The sequence below is a fragment of the Hippoglossus stenolepis genome, chromosome 11 (genome assembly GCF_022539355.2).
Source record: "Hippoglossus stenolepis isolate QCI-W04-F060 chromosome 11, HSTE1.2, whole genome shotgun sequence".
Taxonomy (NCBI): Eukaryota; Metazoa; Chordata; class Actinopteri; order Pleuronectiformes; family Pleuronectidae; genus Hippoglossus; species Hippoglossus stenolepis.
This window is the reverse complement of record NC_061493.1, coordinates 6,573,265-6,592,788: the sequence shown is the minus strand read 5'-3', so window position 1 is coordinate 6,592,788 and position 19,524 is coordinate 6,573,265. Positions and strand designations below refer to the sequence as shown.

Sequence of the window (19,524 nt, the reverse complement as noted above, 5' to 3'; positions counted from 1 at the left end):
GCCTCGCTGCAGCAGAACTTCCACAGCAGCACCAGGCTGGACACCAAGTCTGCTGCTGGCAGTAAAACAAGGGGAGACTGCCCTCTGCAGGACCAGAGAGGCCATAACAGCCCGGGAAAGGATGCCACTATTCAGGTGTGGAAGTTATGGCCACTGCTTCATGCATGAGAGAACGTAATGTGGGCTTTATATGCAGTGTTTAACTGAACTGATGGTCCTCAGTGGTTCTTGGTGCTTTAGTGTCACAGCAACTCAATGATCCACAGAAAGACAAATGACTTACAGATAATGTGATCGCATAACATTACTCAACCAGATGTTTGCAATAATTTAGTGATCAGTGTTCTGATGAAGATCCATGCCAAAAACTTTCCAATTCCAGCACCAGACAGCTCAGGGCCCCAACACTTTATTTAACACTTCCAGTTAACACAGTTTTTTCTCTCCACAGTCGCCACGTTTGCTCGTGGTGGGAACTGTTGGGTTTCTCTATAATAAGGTCTTCACTTTACTTTTTAAAGGACCTTGAAATAATGTATACTGTGATTTGGTGCTCTAAAATTAATTTGAAGTTAGTCATGAAACACTAATACCTTCAGCTCCTGAAAAAAGAAAAATGTTTTCTGAAATCTGAAACCAAGCTAGCACAACATGTTTTTAAAGGAATAGTTCTATTTTTAGGAGTTGGATGATTCATTCCATTCTTATATCAACTCTTAATACCTAGAGCCAGCAGGTGGTTAGCCTAGCTTAGCATAGAGACCAGAGGCAGGGGAACACAGTTTATGGGGCTATGCCCACTTAAAACTGAAGAAAAACTAAAATATATGTGATTAATATATATTGTTGATCCACAGGGAACAACCCAGGCGGAAAGGGGAAAGGTCGGGAATGGACCTCAAGAGTCTAACAGCAAAATGTGGAGATACTCACACGGTGAGCAGCGGTGCCGTATTTCATGTTAACAGTCACTGAGATGTGGCAGGTGGGATCAGTGCCAGGGCTCCGTCACAGACGTGAGGTCACTGTTGTATTTTGGGGCCATATTTCATAATCACTATTGAAAACTTGTGAAATCAAGCCATTCCAGCCATTTAATGTTTGTATTCCTGCCAGTTTTTTGTTTCTGGTAGACTATTGAGGAGTTACACAGATAGGCTGAGATATGACAGATTCATCAGCATATGTCAAAAAACTGTGTTCGAGCACCCCTACAAATGCACTATATCACATGAATCTGTTTTAAGTTCCCAAAGAGACAAATGGTATTTGAAGTGTCACCTTGTAGATCCGGACAGAGTGTTCTTCGGCCCTGAGATGCATCCTCAATAAGCTAAATAAAGACAAGGATGTCAGAGTGTAAATACATAACTATGTGTTTGGCGCACACATGCTTAAGATAGGAGTGAGGCTCTCGCTGACGGTTCTGACCATGACGCAGACCTTGGCCCCCTGAGCCGTGCCACTGCGTCCTGGAACTGATATCACTGCAGACTATTGATGTTTTGACCCTTTGAGACACAGGCAGGAATGTGAGTGTAATAGATTACTGACTGGATTACTGATACTCATTACTGACTGATTTTGTACTTTACAAAATACAGATTAAAATATGACAGTGTTAAAAAACAGTCCCTAAACCAGATTTATTCCACTGATCTTTCCAAATTAGGACCTTTAGTGTTTGCCTGTTCACATTTTATTTTTTGTCCTCGGAGCACCCACTGACACACATATTGTCAGTCCACCCAGTGCCCGTTATAGTGCGTGACAATGTATCTGTGGGAATGGGAGGTGGAGGGGTGCCCCAGTCTCTCAGTGACTAACAGTGGTGATTGACTCAGCCGCCAGCCCACCCTCCCAAAAATAGCCAAAGTCTTCCACTGAGGCAGTGGGCTCTGATAAAAATCAGCTGTCACTGAAGCCACAGGACTAGAAAGAGTTCAGTCACAGAGAAGTGACGGGCAGAGAGGAGACAGGCTGTATCGCACATCGCAGAGGCCTTGAGAGTCACTTATCCACAACACAGTGGAGATACACAGGGACGGGAGTGAGAGCGACGCTGGATTGTATTTCAGTGAGTATTACCTTTATGGAAATAGAGTAAGGCTACTATATTACATTGTTTTGTTTCTCAGTCATGTGGTTCATCCAATATGGTTTGATTCTGTAGTGAAGCAGAGTGTCCACGACACTCTCTTTACTTTTATTATACTATACTAAAATAAAATTACAAAAATGAATTACAAGGATAAAAACTGAGAAGGAACAATTTAAGTTTGCAACTAATGATTACTTTGATTATTGATTAGTCGTTTGGTCTATAAAATGTCAAAGTATATTGTAAAAATAATAGGTGAACAATCTGTACGTGATAACGATACATGACAAAGAGAAGGAGCGTATCCCGACAGTTACGACACTGGAATAATTGACTCTGAAATTCTGAATGATAAAAGCAGTTGCCTTTGATATCTGTGTTGATTGACGAATGGATGTATCATCTAATTCTTTTCACCTCTGAAAGGGTCTAAAATTGGACTGTTGTGACTATATTGCTGGCATAGTTGTTTTTTCCCTTGTTTCTATTATCAGACAAGTCTGATTGTAAATCACTGACCAATAAGCGGTTATTAAAAAAAGGAAATATAAAAAAGGGTTTGATAGTCTGCTGGTGCGTGCTGTTTGGGGGGTCTCAGACCCTCCAGCATGAGCCACCTTTTGGCGTGCAGGTTTTCATTACAGTCTGTGAATGTGGCAACAATCTGCAACAGCTGATGGCGGCGAAGGTGGTGGCGATGAAGAACAAATACCAACTGCATTTCACCATCATTTGTACAGCTGCCAGCTCAGCCCAAAACGCCCTCACATTACTGTGCTGCTAATAGCTCCTCTTCATTCATGAGAATTAACCCAGCTCAAAGAGATGTTAAAAAAGAAACAGGAAATGTCTCTGATTCACTTCTTATGAATCAGTGTCAGCTGTTGATACTGATGATATGATGAATGGATGACAAGTGATGAAGTTGACCCCTCGGTTTAGTGGGCGAGGACGTACGTGCGGGGCCTCATTCTGTCTGCTCGCCCATCTATACAAAATGCTTTAAGTCCGCACTCGTGAGAGGCGCCGGCTAGCTGGTCCATCCTTTTGTCCCATGAGGGCTTAGTGTGTGAAAAGGAGAGGTGTGCTCAAATCTGGACATTAGTTACAGCTGGGTGGCCTGTGCAACATACTGAGCTGTTGTGCTCTCGCCATATTGTTCACTGTGCTGTTGTTCAAATAGCTTCTGCATGTGTCATTGCTGCTACCTTCTTGACCAATTAGATTCCAAATGGTTTCAGCAGCTTTTGGGACATTTGCTTTTAGTTGCTGACAGTGTTATAGTAGCAACATTCAGCAGCAGGTTAAAGCTGAGATAGTTTCCATGTTTTTCATGGGGTCAGGCAGTCACATTCCTTTGGTCAGGGGTTGACGGTTTGAAGGCAGGGAGCTCACATAAACAATGTGCAAACAATCTGTTTCACTCCAGCTGAGCTAGCAGTTGCTGTTTTTTTTCCCACTGTCTTCTTGGGCATCATGGTCGGTCCATGGCATGCGGTCTGATGCGGTCCCAGGCAGCAGGCAGGCTGTGGGGGTCTATTTGTCTTGTCAGCCTCCAGGATCAAAGCCTTCATAAACTGACTTGTTTGCTACATTGGTTTTTCTTTATCACAATAAATCAGAAGCGCTTTGAGTGGTCTTCAAGACTATAAAGTGCTATATAAATACAAACCATTTATAACCATTTATAATGTGCTCCGACCTACTCAAAGCCACTGTGAGGATGCCATACTGTCGGCCTTGCGGCAGAGGAAATTGTTTCCACAAGTTAACAGTGATAAGAAAGCTTCAAATGTCGCTATAAATACACACACTATGAGCATCACTATAAATACACCCACACCCACACACAGGCACAGGCACACACAGGCACAGGCACAGGCACAGGCACACACACACACACACACACACACACACACACACACACACACACACACACACACACACACACACACACACACACACACACACACACACACACACACACACACACAGTGTTATCAATAAACTTGTTGCCGGCACTAGACACTCTGCTTTGATTATTTTGGGATGCAGCATGTGTCCTGCTTTTACAAGCGTAATGAATCTATACATAAGCAAAAGTGATTCAATTTTTTTTTTATTACACTTATTGTGGGGATGGGTAATAAAGCAATATCATTAACTATGACAATATAATATTCATCAATAGCAATATAACAAAAGTCCAATATATACTCATGTATTGCTTATGTATTGTGTAAGCACAGTGAGGAGGTATAACACATAATTAATCGTCCTCAGATTTGTAAAATATTTTGCCGTTTATCAAGTGTTTGTCATTCTCTGCTCATAAAAGGAGTTTAAATCTACAACCTTCACTCATGGGCCAAAATCAGTCTTTAAACTTAACAGAAGTAATAATGTGACAGTTATCGTGATGATTATCAATAACAAATGATCTGAACACTTTTGCCCTTTTTTGGCCATATTGTCCAGCCGTAAGTAACTGTTGCATCACTAAGTAGATTACTTTTGTTGGATTTACTTTGTCTTTTCTATTACAGGTGATAAAACCCGTCTGCCGCCGACAACAGGGGTCTCCCCGACAAGACCAGCCAGAGACAAGATATCTACTTCCTCCTCAGTGAGAGAGAGATCCGCTCTTTATCTGTCAAGAGCAGCCATCGACTCCACAGGAGGCTCAACGCAGCCAGTGAGTTCCTAACATTCCTCTCATTCCTTTCCACACACCGAGGTCAAGGGCGTCAGCAGGGAATGGCCACTATGCTCTGTCACAATATGGGAGCCACTCAACATTTTACACTTAATCTACTGCATACTTTAAATGTATAGCACATGTGCAGAACTGTGCTGATATAGAAAAGTATTAGTACCTTTATATTATTTAATGAAGATAACTACTTATTAACTGTATGTTTCTTTTGTTCAACAGGAATTTATTAGTGCTCCAGCAACAAGGTCGAAAAGCATTAAGGTACTGTCTCATTTTCATCCCTTAAAAAAGTGTGGTTGCTGTTAAATAATGTGTGCTGTGGTAGTTCACTATTTTACTTTGCTTGCATGATCAAAGACACTTAACATTTGACCTTGTGATTAAGAATCAACAAAGCAATGACAAAAATATACATTTTGATCAAATTAAACAGAAAGATTTACCATCTAGTCTACACAATATTCTTTTACCACATTAAAATTAACTGTGACTTATCTCACATTAACCTCTTAATAAACAAACAACAGTGTTCTCAGTGATTAATCAAAGCACACTGGGCAGATCATTTTTTTAAAACCTGAAAATGTAAGTTTCAATCGGCAATAACTGAAGATTAGAATGACTGCCTGACAAATAATTTCCTTATATTTCAAATATTATGCACAGTCTGTAAGGAAGGGTATTAGGATAGTGATGTATGCTACATTGTTATGGATCAACGGTTACAGAACAAATCAGAGGAGAGTATTCTAATAAAAGTAAAAAATAATGTTTATGTTTCTCTGGATCTACTGGGTCTGTTAGGCAACAGTTTGCTAATTTATTAATAATGTGATAAAATCTCAGTGTCGTGTTTGCTGCCCCCAAGTGGCCAACAATATGCAAGTTTAAACAAATGACTAAATGTGTCAACACTTTACCCTCAGAATTCTTGTTTCATTTTGGATTTATAATCCTGGAAATCAGAGCCAAAATTAACCTGCCAAACAATTACAAATTTAACTACTACAAGACTTGTATATCCATGTGTTTCTGTGGATAAAAAAAGAAGATGAGATAAAAGTTATTAGAGTAACTTAACACACTTACGCTATAGTGCATGTGTCCGGGTAATGTGTGCCTACTAACAGCTATGAAGTGTTTCGTTAATCCTGGTGTGACATGATGGCATGGTGGTGACAGGATGGTTTGCAGTGAAAAACAGCAAGTCAGCACAGAGAAAGGTAAAGTATTGCTTTACTTGTCAAATGCATGCCATTCTATTATTTGCATGTAACATCACTAATACTGTTTATGAAAACTAAATCCTAACAATATCACTCCCATCTGTTTTCCACTTTAAGATGGCTGACGCAGCCAGGAAAGTCACAGTTTCACAATCTTCTCATGATGAAGATGACCTCCCTATCCCTCCACCTCCTCCTGTACCACCTAGACCCCTGGACTATGAAGGGCCTCCTACATGTGGTAGCCTCCCTATCCTTCCACCTAAAGAAACCTTCTCCACGTTCTACCACCAACGGCAGAAGAGTGAACTGAAGAGACTCTTTAAACACATCCACCCTGACCTACGGGCAAGTCTCGATGATGTAGTGGATGATGAGATAATGGAGGCAGTGCAGTCAGAAAACACTGATGCAGCAGATGCAGCTTATCAGTGTGAAGTGCAGTCCATGAAGTGGATTTTTGAGAACTGGAATCTGGCCAACATCGGGGACCCTCATTCAACCAAGAAGATGTTGGATGATGAGGAGTTAAAAGGTGGAGATGTCAGAGGCACATCTTCTATGTTTGAGCAGATTGACAGCACCCAACAAATGTCTGCTAAAAGACAGACCTCTGTCAGAGGTGATGTGAGAACATCAACATGGCTGTTTGAGACCCAGCCCTTAGATTCTCTAAATAAATCAAAAAGAGAAGAAGGTGAGCTGGTGGAGGCAGTGCTGAAAGAACCCATCCAGCCAGGAGACGTAACCGGGACTCGGCTGCTTTTTGAGTCAAAATCACTGAGTGACTTGGGACGCTGCAACTCCATAGAAGATTATAGCTTCCTGAAACTGAAATCTGAGCTCCAGGAGCAGAAAGGAGACGTCCAGAAGACTGTGAAACTGTTCCAGACAGAACCTTGCTGTGCCATCAGAGACAACAGTGGCAATATGCATGAAATTAAATCCATCTGCAGGGAAGAGATCAACAGCAACAACATCAGCACTACCCGTTGGCTTTTTGAAACCCAGCCTTTGGACCTGATTAATAAGGGAACTGATGGAGTGAAAATCATTCGAGGGATATCACTGGAAGAGGGGCACAGAGGTGGAGTTGACCAAAAGAGGTGGATGTTTGAAACTCAGCCATTTGGCACAATACAAGAGGTTGTAGGCGTGGACAAGTTTGAAGGAACAGTGGATGAATGCAGTGGAGAGGCAGATGTTGTCAACAAGAGGACGTATTTTGAGACACAGCCTTTGGCGTCACTGAGAGGAGATTCAGCAGAAAAATCTTTGGAAAAGGAAGAAATAATTGGAGGGGACATCAAAACTTCTCTGTGGTTGTTTGAAACTCAACCCATGGAGACTCTTAGTGATACCTATGAAGTTGGACGTCTGAAGAAAATTACCCTTTCAGCTGATGAACAAGGAGAAGTAAAAGGTAGAAAGAGGATGTTTGAGAGCTGCAGTACTGAGAAGAACACCTCATTCGAAAAACAAGAGATTGAAAAGGGGGACGTCAAGGGATTCAAACATCTTTTTGAAACAATTCCTTTGAGCAAAATTGCTCATTCTGATGAAGAGATTATTGAGAAGGAAAATGCCACTACAGCAGGAAACATGAAAGGTAACGGAGCAATGTTTGAGACACCTCATTTATACGCAATAAAGGACAGCTCTGGAAACCTCCACAAGGTCACAACAGTCAGCCGAGAAGAATTAATCAGAGGCAAGGTCAAAAACTACAAGTGGATGTTTGAGACCAAGCCTTTGGACGAGCTTGCAGAAGGAAAAGGAAATGTCGAGGTTATCAAAGGCATCACGAGACAAGAGGATACGAAGGGAGATGTCAAGATGGCAAAGTGGCTTTTTGAAACGCAGACAATAGATGGGATCCATTCTAAGTTCAACCAGACAGAGCAAAATGTCTCTGTTGAAGAGGAGCCTCATAAAGGTGATGTCAAGAATTGTAAATGGTTATTTGAAACACAGTCAACGGGCATTGTGTCTAACAAATCAGATAATGTCAAAGATAAAGAAGCCACTGACAACACCAATGTCAAGTCCATTACTTGGCTTTTTGAATCACAACCTCTTGACACCATTAAAGATGGGGAGGAGTACAATTTGAATCTCTGCAGCACTGTGCAGGACTCTGTTAAATCAGAGGTTGGTGTTAAAACAGTCAAATATCTTTTTGAAACAGAAACCTTGGACAGAATTAGACAGGATGCAAATTCAGACAAAGACATGAGATGTGTCAGCCACGTCGACTTCCAGTCAGGAGATGTCTCACGAGTCAAAGAACTTTTTGAATCCCAGTCACTTGATGAAATAGGATTAGAAATGGAGACAACGTGTGATGAACAGAACCAAGGTGAACCAATTGAAAGAGGTTCGGCACATAAGTTAACTTGGATGTTTGAGAACTGTCCCATGAACCTCATTAATAACGAAAACGTTGATGCAAACATTCAGAGCGTGAGTGATGCTGTGAGTGGGGATGTCCAGAACAAAAAGTTTATATTTGAAACCTCCTCACTGGACAAAATCCACAACGAACCCCTTGAGCAGAAATTGGGCCCTGTAGAGGAGCCTGTGAGCAATGTGGATGTGAAATCAAGCACCATGATGTTTGAGTCCCTGCCGCTTTATGCCATCAGAGACAAAGAGGGACTGTTCCATGAGGTTACAACTGTGAAAAAAGAGGAGGTGATGAGTGCTGACGTAAGAGGAGCGAGGTGGATGTTTGAAACAAAACCACTTGATGCTATCAAGGCAGAGGATGAAGTTTTTGTCATCCGAGCGGTCACCCAAGAAGATGTCAAGAAAGGCGATGTCAAATCAGCCAGATGGAAGTTTGAGACGCAACCTTTGGACTCTCTCACCAGCCACGAGGAGTCTTCTGTCAGGGTCACTGAAGACTTTGGAAGCAGTAACGTGCGGCTCAATAAAGAGTTATTTGAATCTGAACAGTCATCCAACAAGTTTGTGCGAATGGTTAGTGTCACTGATGTCCAACACGGTGATGTCAGGACCTCCACCTGGCTCTTCGAGAACCAATCGATTGACAGTCTGAAAGGTGAACATCAGGAGCAAGGTCCAGTAAAAACAGTCCACAGAGAAGACAGCCAGAAAGGAGATGTGAAGCGCTGCACTTGGCTGTTTGAATCCCAGCCACTAGACAAAATCAAGGAGCCAGAGGATACCTCAGAGCAAGGTGTCGAGGAGGAGATACCAAAAGCTGATGTGGAGTGCACAACCTGGCTCTTTGAGACAACTCCATTGGACAAAATCACTGCCAACAGTGTTTCTGACGACCTATCATATCTCTACCAAATGTCCTTTGTTCACTCAAGTGGCATCATAATAGAAGCAAATGAGAGTAGAAATGTTAACATGGCTAAATATCTGGTTGAAAGTAATGAAGGTGTGCAAATCCAGAAGGAAGAGGTTATCAGGGGGAACATCAGGAACATCATGTTCCAACTGCTACTTAAACCGACTCTCAAGCCCCAAGTTACTCTTCTTAGAGAGGTGGAGAAGGGGAAAGTGAACACCACTGTAATAGAACTTCCGGTCTACCAGTCAGCCACAACAATCAACCTTGAGAGGGATCAACGGATACAAAATATTGTCCAGATGATTGAGGAAGTGCTTGTTCAAGATAAGGCTTTGAAAAAAGGAATCATAATGCAAGAGACTGCAGGAGGACAAGCAGAGATGACCGTTTATTCACTCATCTGCAATGATGAAACCAAAGCCAAGACTCACGCCACAGAGAAAGGAGATGTGAAGTCTACAATTGGAAATCTGTTGTCTACTGCCAGTAGTCAGAGGACTGCAGTGTCGTGCAGAGTGGATGAAACTGAAAAGGGAAACGTGAACTTGTACAAAAGCTGCATTGAGAAAGGAGATCTGCACTACCTGAAAAGTCTTCATACTGAGTTGTCTGGAGATGAAGTTGATTGTAGCCTTCTTGCTAAAGAACAGATAGAAATAGTTCAGGGGGATGTGAAAGAAGCAAAGAGGAGTCTCTGCCAGCAGAAAGATCAAGTGGAGCGAACCATTTCCGATGTTTTGCCAGGAGATGTAGAGAATGCCAAAAAAGTGTTTTCATCAGAGGCTACTGTCAGTGTTGAAAACTGTGTTCCAAAGGAAGAAATAATTCCTGGAGATATCTCATCAGCAAAGCAACAACTTGCAGTAAAGCAACTTGTCATGGTAGAAAAAGAGGAAGTAGTTGCTGGGGACGTTAAGGCAACAATGCAGTCATTAGAACGTGCAAAGCAACAGAGCATGAGTGTGGAGCGGGAGATCATTAAACCTGGAACTATCTATGACATGGATTTGTCAGCCGCAGGTCCTGAAATAGAAGGAAGCACATCACAAAAAGAGATCATTATATCCGGAGATGTGAAAGCGGCTAAAAGGTCCCTTGAAATGGCGAAGCAGCAAAGCATGCATGTGGAGCGTGAAGTCATTGTTCCTGGAAATATTTACAACCTGAATGTCTCCGCACAAGAGGAGAGCTCATCAGTAGTGAAGCAATCCACGAGTTCATCCTCCACCAGATGTCAGCAAATCAGGACTTATCCAAAGGTCAGTGATGCAGTGAAAGATCAAGAAAGCCATATTCCCTTTGAGGCATGTCAACAAAGAGCAGTTATAGTCAGTAATTGTGCATCAGACTCACTGACACCTTTTGTAAGTTATGAATGCAATGGCCAAACAACAGAAGAAGAGAGAGAGGAAGTAATCAGAGGAGATGTGAAGGCAGCCATTAGGTCGCTGCAGACTGCAGTGACAGAGCAGAAGCTCCTAGATAAAGAAGATATTGTAAGAGGAAATGTTCAATTGGCTCTGCAGTCTCTTGAGAAATCTAGTGTAAATGTATCCAAGGGAGACTATAAGGCTGCAATGATATACAGGAACTCAGGTAGGGCTTGTTCAGGGAGGAGCAAGACTGTTCAAGAGCAGTGTGTTGTGGTGTCTATGCCTCAATCTGACACAAAACTGTCTCCTTCAATTTCAGTAACCTGTGAAGGACAACCATCCATTTCAACACAGAACCCAACACCCAGCCCTGTTGCAAATGGAAGCTCAAAATCACCCAGATCTGAGAGTGTAACTCCACCACCACTCCCTCAAAAGATTAGTGAGAAACCACCGGAGCAGAAGCCATCCTTACCACCCAAGCCTCTATGGATGAAATCAGTGACCGTGGAGGAACCAAATATTCCACTTCCCTCTGCTCACGAATTGGATTGCCTGATCAAAGACAATGGAAAATGTGCAATGATTCCTCCAAACCAAAGCAACCAGTTTCCTAAGCCCTTTACAGATAAACTACAAGAAAACAAAATCAACATGGAAACCTTAAAGGAAACACACCACCAAAAATGTGTGATGGTGAAAGATTCAAATCAAGCAAATGAACGTCAATCAATGGACTCAAAGACTAAGGAATCCAAGAAGAAAAAAATAACAACACCACATACCGAGGAAAAATCAGACTGCCAAGTAAAACACAGCACTGTGGAAATGGAGAGAAATGTAATACAGAAAATTAATGCAGCTGAGGAGATTCAGATGTGTATGAAGAATTATGCAGAAGAAGGTAAACATGAAATGAACGTGAGCTTGCACACTGCGCTGCAGAACTTTGAACAAAAGGAGCGTGAGGCTCTGGACAGACGAGTCCCACAGTTATCCAAAAGGGTAAAAGTAACAAATGATAGTGACAGTAACTATATCAACAAAATCACAACTCACCAACACAAATCAAATCCCGAACATCCAAAAAAACAACGCAGCAAGACTGAGGTGCCAACGTCGGAGACCAAGAGTCTGGTTGACACATGTCATTCACAGCATACTGACCTCAATGAAAAGCATCACAAGCTTGAGGATAAAGTTGTTCTTAGAGAAAAGAAAGTGAAAGAGACAGAGGACCAGCGGCGACAGAGGCTTTCTGTCCACAAGGAGGAGATCATGAAAGGAAATGTGACGGCAGCCATGGAAATCTTTGAAAATTTGAGAAAACGAGAGGAACTCAAAGAAATCCTGTCGCAGGTTGAAGAGATAGAGGAAGACACCAGCAGTGTTGACAATAGATCCTTGAAGACATTGTACAAGAATGTCCCTGATTGGATGGATACACCGAGCACAAATGCAAAGCAAAGGAAAACACAGCAAAAGAAAGTTGAAGTAGAAACGCAGGAAGATGATTTGGAAAGCATCTCCTCAGTCGAGACTGCGTTTGAAGACCTGGAAAAGGCAAGTAAAGAAATAATAAATCTGAAGCAAGAGACTTTAGCAAAACTTATTGAGATTGAAGAGACAATAAAAAAAGCTTTGTACTCTGTCTCCAATCTGAAGTCTGAGGCTGACATCGCAGGATTGTCAGGACTATTTGACGAATCTCTCAACTCAGAGCAAAACCTTCAACCTGCCAACAACATCAGAAAAATAAGTATTGTGTCAAGCAAGGCCAAATCAGGTCTAACCAAAGAGACAGCTGACGTGAATCTGCAAATGGTTTCGGATTCAAATCCTTCCAATCAACAAGTGCCCAGACAAGTGCACAATAAGCCACTCATCAGACAGTCCTCTTCCCAGTCCTCCCCTTCATTCATCTCCATTCACTCAGCTGCCAGAAAGCCTGCCGAACAACCAAAGCTGCCCGTTTCAACGTTTAAACCAAAAACAGATGGAAGTTCTCAGGAATCTGCTGCTGAATGCTCAAAAAACAGTCCCAGTCCCGCACAACGCAAAGTCAGTGTGCTTGAGGTGAAAACTGTTCCAGAGCAACCTGCAGGAGTAGTCGGCACAAAGACAGTCAGTGAAACATACGAAGAGACGGATGGATTTGGCAACGTGTTTGTTTCCTCTACAACTTCCACATTTGTCACCAAACAAGCTGAGGCTAAATCATCTGCTCTGTTTGAAGTAGTTGGGAGTCCAACCAGATATGAAGTCATGACATCCCCATTAATGCGAAGATCTGGTCGCCCTTTTGAAGACAAAGTGTTGAGCAACCCCAAGGAGGAGGGGACAGTGTTCGTCACATTCAGCCAACCAAAAGAAAAGCACTAAATTAGCCACTTATCAGACAGTGTATTTCCCAGTCCTTTTTTTTTTAGGAATGCAGTTGTGTGTTCATCACATTATGATAATACAATTTTTTTGTTAGTCATAATGTTGATCTAAAATAACACGAAATGTTTACTTTTTATTGAAAAAAAACATGTCCAATAGATTTTATACTGTAACCAAGTTCTTTTTATTAAAGCTTAGCATAAAGTTAATATTGTATGTTCTGTTGTGTAAATTGAGAAATAAAAACTAAAAAAATATAGACTGATGTTATTTATTTCCAAAATTTTGAACCTTTCCTTTAAGTTGTCTGAAGAAATATTCTCAAAATGTGGACAGAAATATCTTCAGTCAGATGACAAAGCTGTCATTGTGTGTTTCTATGATCACTCTTTTGCATTATGAATTTGCATCAAGTCTTGAATCTAAATTAACATATCAGTGTCATCACTATAAATGTCATTTTCGCACGTTCAGTAGACGGTCAGTTCCAAAGTCTTCTCTCTTGATTGACGTAAATTTATATTATTATATTTATATATTTAAATGTATAAATATTGTGAATAGCTTGCACAAGTATCTATTCTTGGAAAATAAATCATAACAAATCATTCCAATGTGACAACTGGAGAAATGACAACATGGCAGAAAGCTCTTGTAATGACAATCATGACTTTGTTTTCAATATCATAGTTCCAGTCACCTGCCAAGGAAATGTGCTCTGCCTGTTTGACACCCGTCTATCCAATGGAAAAAATGGTGGCCAATAAACTTATCCTGCACAACATGTGTTTTTGCTGTAAACACTGTCAGAAGAAACTCAGGTGAGGTTTATTTACAGTATGATGAAATGACTCAAATCCACTATACTCATCCTAATCAGCACACTAGTTTTAAACACAAGTAAAGTTTATATATTATATTGGCAATTATAACGTATATGAGGTACATTGTAATTGATGATTTTGTAAATTAATACACTTACGAATCTGATCTACTGTGGTTAACAAATCATATGAAAAAAATCAACACCATCTCATTAAAAATTTAGTTTGATATCACAATTGCTTTGTTCTATTTCAGCATCCACAACTATTCATCTCTTTATGGCGAGTTCTACTGCATTACTGACTTTCAACAGCTTTTTAAAAGAAAGGGAAATTATGATGAGGGATTTGGTCACAAACAACATAAAGACCGCTGGATTCAGAAAAATAAAGGAATAGATGAGCCCGACAACTTGCCCACTCCCAAAACTACAAAACCCAACTCAAACACTCCTGATGGCTCCAGGGATTTCTCGGCCGGTGCGTTTGTTCCAAAGTCATCTGTGAGAGAGCCGGGGTTTAACAGTGGTGCTGATGTTAAGGGCAAACTCAAAATGAGCTGGCCACCTGAGAAGAAGAATACAGACATGAATACTTTACAGAGAACACATACACCAACTTTGAGGAATAAGATACATGACATTAGTACAGCAGCTACTTGTGGTATGAGCTTTACAGAGAATGTTAAAAGTGAGAAGAACCAATCAAAGATCAACCAACGAGGAGAAATGAAAGACAAGAGGGTCGAGCAACAATCAAAGAAGGCAGGAGTTAACTCAGCTGAATTACCTTTAAAGAAACCAAACCCCTGTAGTGAGCCAACCAGAGCTGGAAGCATCCAGCAGGACAGCATCTCTCCAACAGCGCCCAGCTTTTCTTCACCCTCCATAGTAAAGGGCTTTACTGTATCAAATTGGAAAGCACAGCAGACAAACACGGCACCCACCTCAAGAACAAACCATAATCCAACAGTTAAGAGGCTGGACAAGAGCAGGAAGTTTGTACGATTTTCTCCTCATGTTGAAGTGGCTCACCAGGAGGAGGTCTCAGATCAGCGTGAGCAAAATCAAGAAAATATATCCCAGGATAATAAAGACGACAAAAACAACTTTGATCGTTTGACATATGACTTGAATCAAAAATGTGAGGCGAACCTTGAAATCCCTGATGATAAATATCACGAAGAAACAAGCAGAACATCGAACCAGGAGCCTCATGTTAAAGTGGAGAGCATTCAAGTGAGTTCCCAAGATAATATTACAATACCAAATGGGAACAAGAACGAATTGCATGAAAGTCATATGAAAGATTTTAAATCAATCCAAGATGTTATGACACATCAAAAGTCATCTGATCAACTGGATGTTAGTCCAATGGGCTCAGTTAATCCGTGGGAATCACAGGAAGCAAATACTGTGTACAGCTCTGCAGGAGAGAAAAACAAAGACGAGGCGATTGAAAATCCATATGAAAAGAGTGACTCAGCCAATGATCAAGAAAATTACGATATTCAGAAGAAGCCTGTTGCCAGAACAGATTCTCTGAAGGGTTCTGCAAAACCTGCTGATAAGACAAAGGGAAAACTGGGCTCCTGGTCCAAAGGAAAGAGTCCTTTGTCTAAGCTCTTTACGTCAGGTGGGAGTGTTGCAAACAAAGTTGAACAGAAAGATGCCAAGAGACCAGACACCAAACCGAGCGGTGGAGTTTTTGGTAGACTGTTTCAGTCATCCTCAGAGAAGCCTGAGGATATCACAAAATCCGCTGCAGCAGGTGAAAGGCAAGACAAAACACATGATGACAACAAAAAGACAGAGGAGGTAAAGGAAGTCATCATAGAAGAAATGCAGAAGGAAAATGACTTGCAAGTCCCACCTTTGATACAAGAGGATCTGAAATCAAATGCTGCTGAGCCGAACACACTAGATAGTGACAAGGATGATGATAGAAACAAATCTACAGAGCCATCCAACCAGCACACAACATCAACAGGGGAAACAGGTGATCATCATACAGCTTCAAATAATCAAGAGTCTGATTTACAGAGAAGTGAGACTAAAGGTCTGCAGGTTACTGAACCAGGAATAACTGAGTCTGGAGATCATCCTGCAGGAGTCCAGTCAGTCGACCAATCATGTGAGGAGTCACTCAGTCAGATAACAGCAGAGAAAAGTGGTGAAGAAGTTTTGAGTGACATGTTTGATCATGATATCTTTGGAGACAGTGTCACTCCTGTCCCTGTCCCCCCAGTGGTAACTCAGACAAACACTGACGGCTGCGTTCAAAGTCCAAATGACTTGTTTGATACACCAGACGATGAAGCAAGAAAACCTGAGTGTGGAGCATTTTCTGGTAACAACCAGGAACCTCCTCGAGATTCCTCCCAACTTTTTGTCTCATCTGAATATCCGGGGTGTTTAGGGAATGCTCTTGGTGATGTGTTCTCATCTTCTGTGAGCGACACACCTTTGTCAACAGGTGCTTCTTCTGAAAGTCCGACCCTGCTTGACTCGCAGCCATTATCAACTGAGAATGAAGAGATTCTCACCTCGGCAGATCAGCCGATTGTCCCCAGCGCAGCACCTCTAAACCAAGATGAGTCTCAAACTTCAGATTCTTTCTTCACAAACAACCAGACAATGGAGCAGGGAACTGATCTTGACATATTCAGCCTTAATGATGTTCTGTTCAATCAGCCGCCTGCTAATGCTTCCATAACCCAAACATCCACCTTGTCCGATGATATCTTTGGAGTGAGTGACACCTCAAACCGTACAGATGTGTTTGCAGCGCTACAGAGCAGTTCAGCCACCTCTGATTCATTGCATGATATACTTGGTTCAGATGTGTTTTCCACTGGCGCTCCTTCAGCTCAGGTTGATCTATTTGGTGATGACATCTTTGCATCAGGACCAGGGCTGCTGCCAGTTTCTGAGGCAAGTGATGCAGCTTTTTTTATGGACAGTCTGTTGGTGTCAGAAAGCAAAAATACTGAGAAAGCAGCAGGAAACACGGTCACAGACAGCAGCTGGATGGATGATCTGCTTGGGTGATAGACTTTCTTGGTATCATAAAAAAAAGTACTTTAAATGTCTCGAGAATTAAAGAAATCATGTTAACATTGTTTCAAAAAGCACATCTTGAGTACAAGAAAATGATGTTACAATAACAGCTAATATTGTTTTCGAGGCCCTTTTCGACTGGTCACCAAGTAGCATCTGGCTTTTACGGAGCCCCTGAAGACCTGTAAGTTGATATACTTTTTCTTGTGAGCACAAGATATTTATCTTGTGCGAACAAGATAAGATATAAACGCAACTCAGTGATGTCTTCAAAGCATCGGCCATATCTGTTTAGTAAAGACATGTCTTTACTAAACAGATATTAACAACTTATTTATCTTGTGTGCGTGCAAGATAATAACTTGTGCGTACAAAATAAAAAAGTATAAACTTTTGGGAATCCAGGGGCTCCGTAGGCTTTTGTCTACATTTGAAATGGATATAATCAGCATTCACTCCTGTGTCAGCTCCAATCGGCTGTGATAGAAACATGACACCCTGGTGATTAGGCTAATTTGGGAAGACAGCAGGGTGAGAGAGCGCCTCAGTTTTTGGCATGTTTGTGATATTTAACATGACACACCAGAAAAAAAAAGGAAAAGTCCAATACTGGAAATGGGAAATGAGTCAATCGCCTTTTTTAGAGGGTTCACCAGGGTTTAAAAAACATTCCTATACCTACTTACTGGTTTAATAGAGGTATTAATGTAATTTTACTCAAACAGTTTGTAACTTTAACATGATGTGGTAAATATTTCTCAATGTTACTGCTGCGAAAATGAATTTTACATGAATGTGTAAAAAAGCAACTGCACATATTATTTCTCATGAATACATAGGTGATAAATGATGAGAGTCAAGAGTAATAACTAAGTGTAATCAGATAATTTGTCAAATATACTACTTCTACTACCACTATTACAATCAGCAACCTTGATACCAAAGTATAATGCAATGAAAATCAAGTCAAAAATAAAATTAACAACTTGCTGTTATTCAGGAGTTGACAGAAAATTACCACATTTTAGAAATGGCCTTGAGCTCGAAGACACATGACTGAACATAATTTTTGATTTGATGATTAAAACAGATGTTAGTATCAAATATTACCCCTAAATTCCTATCAGTCTTCTTATCATTTTACAGACCACCACGATTAGCACCAGCACGTCTGATGGCATTTGGGGAACCAAACAGAATGACCTCAGACTTATCATTATTAAATTGAATAAAGTCTTTGGAGATTCATATGTACATGTGTTACTGAGTGTTAACCTGGCTAAGAGGCAGCATGAATAAATATGAAAGAGGACCAAGAATGGATCCCTGAGGGACACATTGCAGCTGAGCTATCTATTAAGTAGAGTTATTGAGAGTTACAGATTTATTTCTGTTGGAGAGGTATGAACGTAGTGAGCTAAGAGCAGTGCCCTTAATACAAAGATCAACTGAATCAAAGAGATCTCACATTCACACACAAGAGGTCAAAAGAAAGAACACACACATACAGTAAATTGAATGTAAATTGTTATTGTTTACAGCTTTAGATATGCTGTGGCTCTGTGCCTAATGCCTGCTCTGTATACATCGTGGAAAATGAATATGCTGATATGAAAATTATTTGCTTTGAATGAATATAATGATTAAATAATCTATGATAAAATTACACCTTTGAAGTCCCTCTCCTGCCTACGTGTTTTGTTCATTGTTGTATGTTTGATCTTTGCATAATGGTTTGTGTGCAGTTTGAAACTTACAAAGTTAGCTGATCATATCGCATAGTTCTAGTTAAAATCCTATAGCTCTTGACTTTGATACAGATTGCAATTGTTTCAGGGTTTTCTGATTAAGACCAGATAACATTCTGTTGCAGTAATCAAGGCATGAGGTTGGACTGGAGTCCAGAATGTAATCTTTAAACATAATGTAGATGGTGAAATTTTAACCCAGACGTATTCACCTGTGTTTTTGAGGTTTTCAACAACAAAAATATGCACGTGTGTGAAGATTTCAGCAGCAAAAAGGTTACAAGGAACAGCTGTAAGGTAAAAGCTGCTAACTGTGTTGTTCATATGACCATTGCACCTTGCAAACAGAAACACTATACATTTGGTTGGTGCTTTAAATAGGTTATATAGATGTAAAACCTTGACAACTAAGTGAAAGTTAATACCGCTCTCTTGTTACACCATTAAACATCTGTAGCCATTTAACTTACTGCCTACACGTTAAGAGATAATAGTCTAAGGTTTAGTTAAGGACAATATTACTCAAAAGTAAACACAGTGGTATAAAAGCACTGCCTGAGCCTATATGCACATATTGTGACTTCTCCTTCAAATCCTCGCATTAACAAAATGATGTACTAGAAAATAAAGTCACTGCAATGACTGAAGGACATTATGAATTTATGGATTAACCATCATCATCATCATCATCATCATCATCATCATCATCATCATCATCATCATCATCATCATCATCATCATCATCATGCCCCCACTGTGTTTACCAG

At 40.8% G+C, this 19,524-nt stretch overlaps 2 protein-coding genes across 3 annotated transcripts; both read left to right on the top strand.

The window, feature by feature from the left end:
• The first annotated feature begins 1,898 nt into the window (after positions 1–1,898).
• Positions 1,899–13,387, top strand: xirp1 (xin actin binding repeat containing 1). 2 transcript variants are annotated; one of them, XM_047341910.1, is made up of 5 exons: positions 1,899–2,077; positions 4,648–4,796; positions 5,037–5,078; positions 6,161–10,627; positions 11,061–11,197. In XM_047341910.1, exons 4-5 carry the CDS (start codon positions 6,161–6,163, stop codon positions 11,061–11,063), a joined length of 4,470 nt encoding a protein of 1,489 aa, XP_047197866.1. In that variant the 5' UTR covers positions 1,899–2,077; positions 4,648–4,796; positions 5,037–5,078; the 3' UTR covers positions 11,064–11,197. The 2 variants fall into 2 exon arrangements, with proteins under 2 accessions (XP_047197866.1, XP_035025391.2); XM_035169500.2 differs by lacking the exon at positions 1,899–2,077 and having other exon boundaries at positions 4,653–4,796; positions 6,161–13,387.
• A 131-nt stretch (positions 13,388–13,518) lies between these two features.
• Positions 13,519–18,688, top strand: LOC118117344. Its single transcript, XM_035169501.2, has 2 exons — positions 13,519–13,947; positions 14,207–18,688. Exons 1-2 carry the CDS (start codon positions 13,838–13,840, stop codon positions 16,998–17,000), a joined length of 2,904 nt encoding a protein of 967 aa, XP_035025392.2. The 5' UTR covers positions 13,519–13,837; the 3' UTR covers positions 17,001–18,688.
• Positions 18,689–19,524: the final 836 nt, after the last annotated feature.

What these genes read in the sequence shown, in the direction of transcription:
- xirp1 (XM_035169500.2), top strand. Translation starts at nt 6,161, where the DNA reads ATGGCTGACGCAGCCAGGAAAGTCACAGTTTCACAATCTTCTCATGAT.
- LOC118117344 (XM_035169501.2), top strand. Translation starts at nt 13,838, where the DNA reads ATGTGCTCTGCCTGTTTGACACCCGTCTATCCAATGGAAAAAATGGTG. An exon ending in CACTGTCAGAAGAAACTCAG is followed by an intron (nt 13,948 to 14,206) that starts GTGAGGTTTATT and finishes GTTCTATTTCAG; the next exon opens with CATCCACAACTATTCATCTC.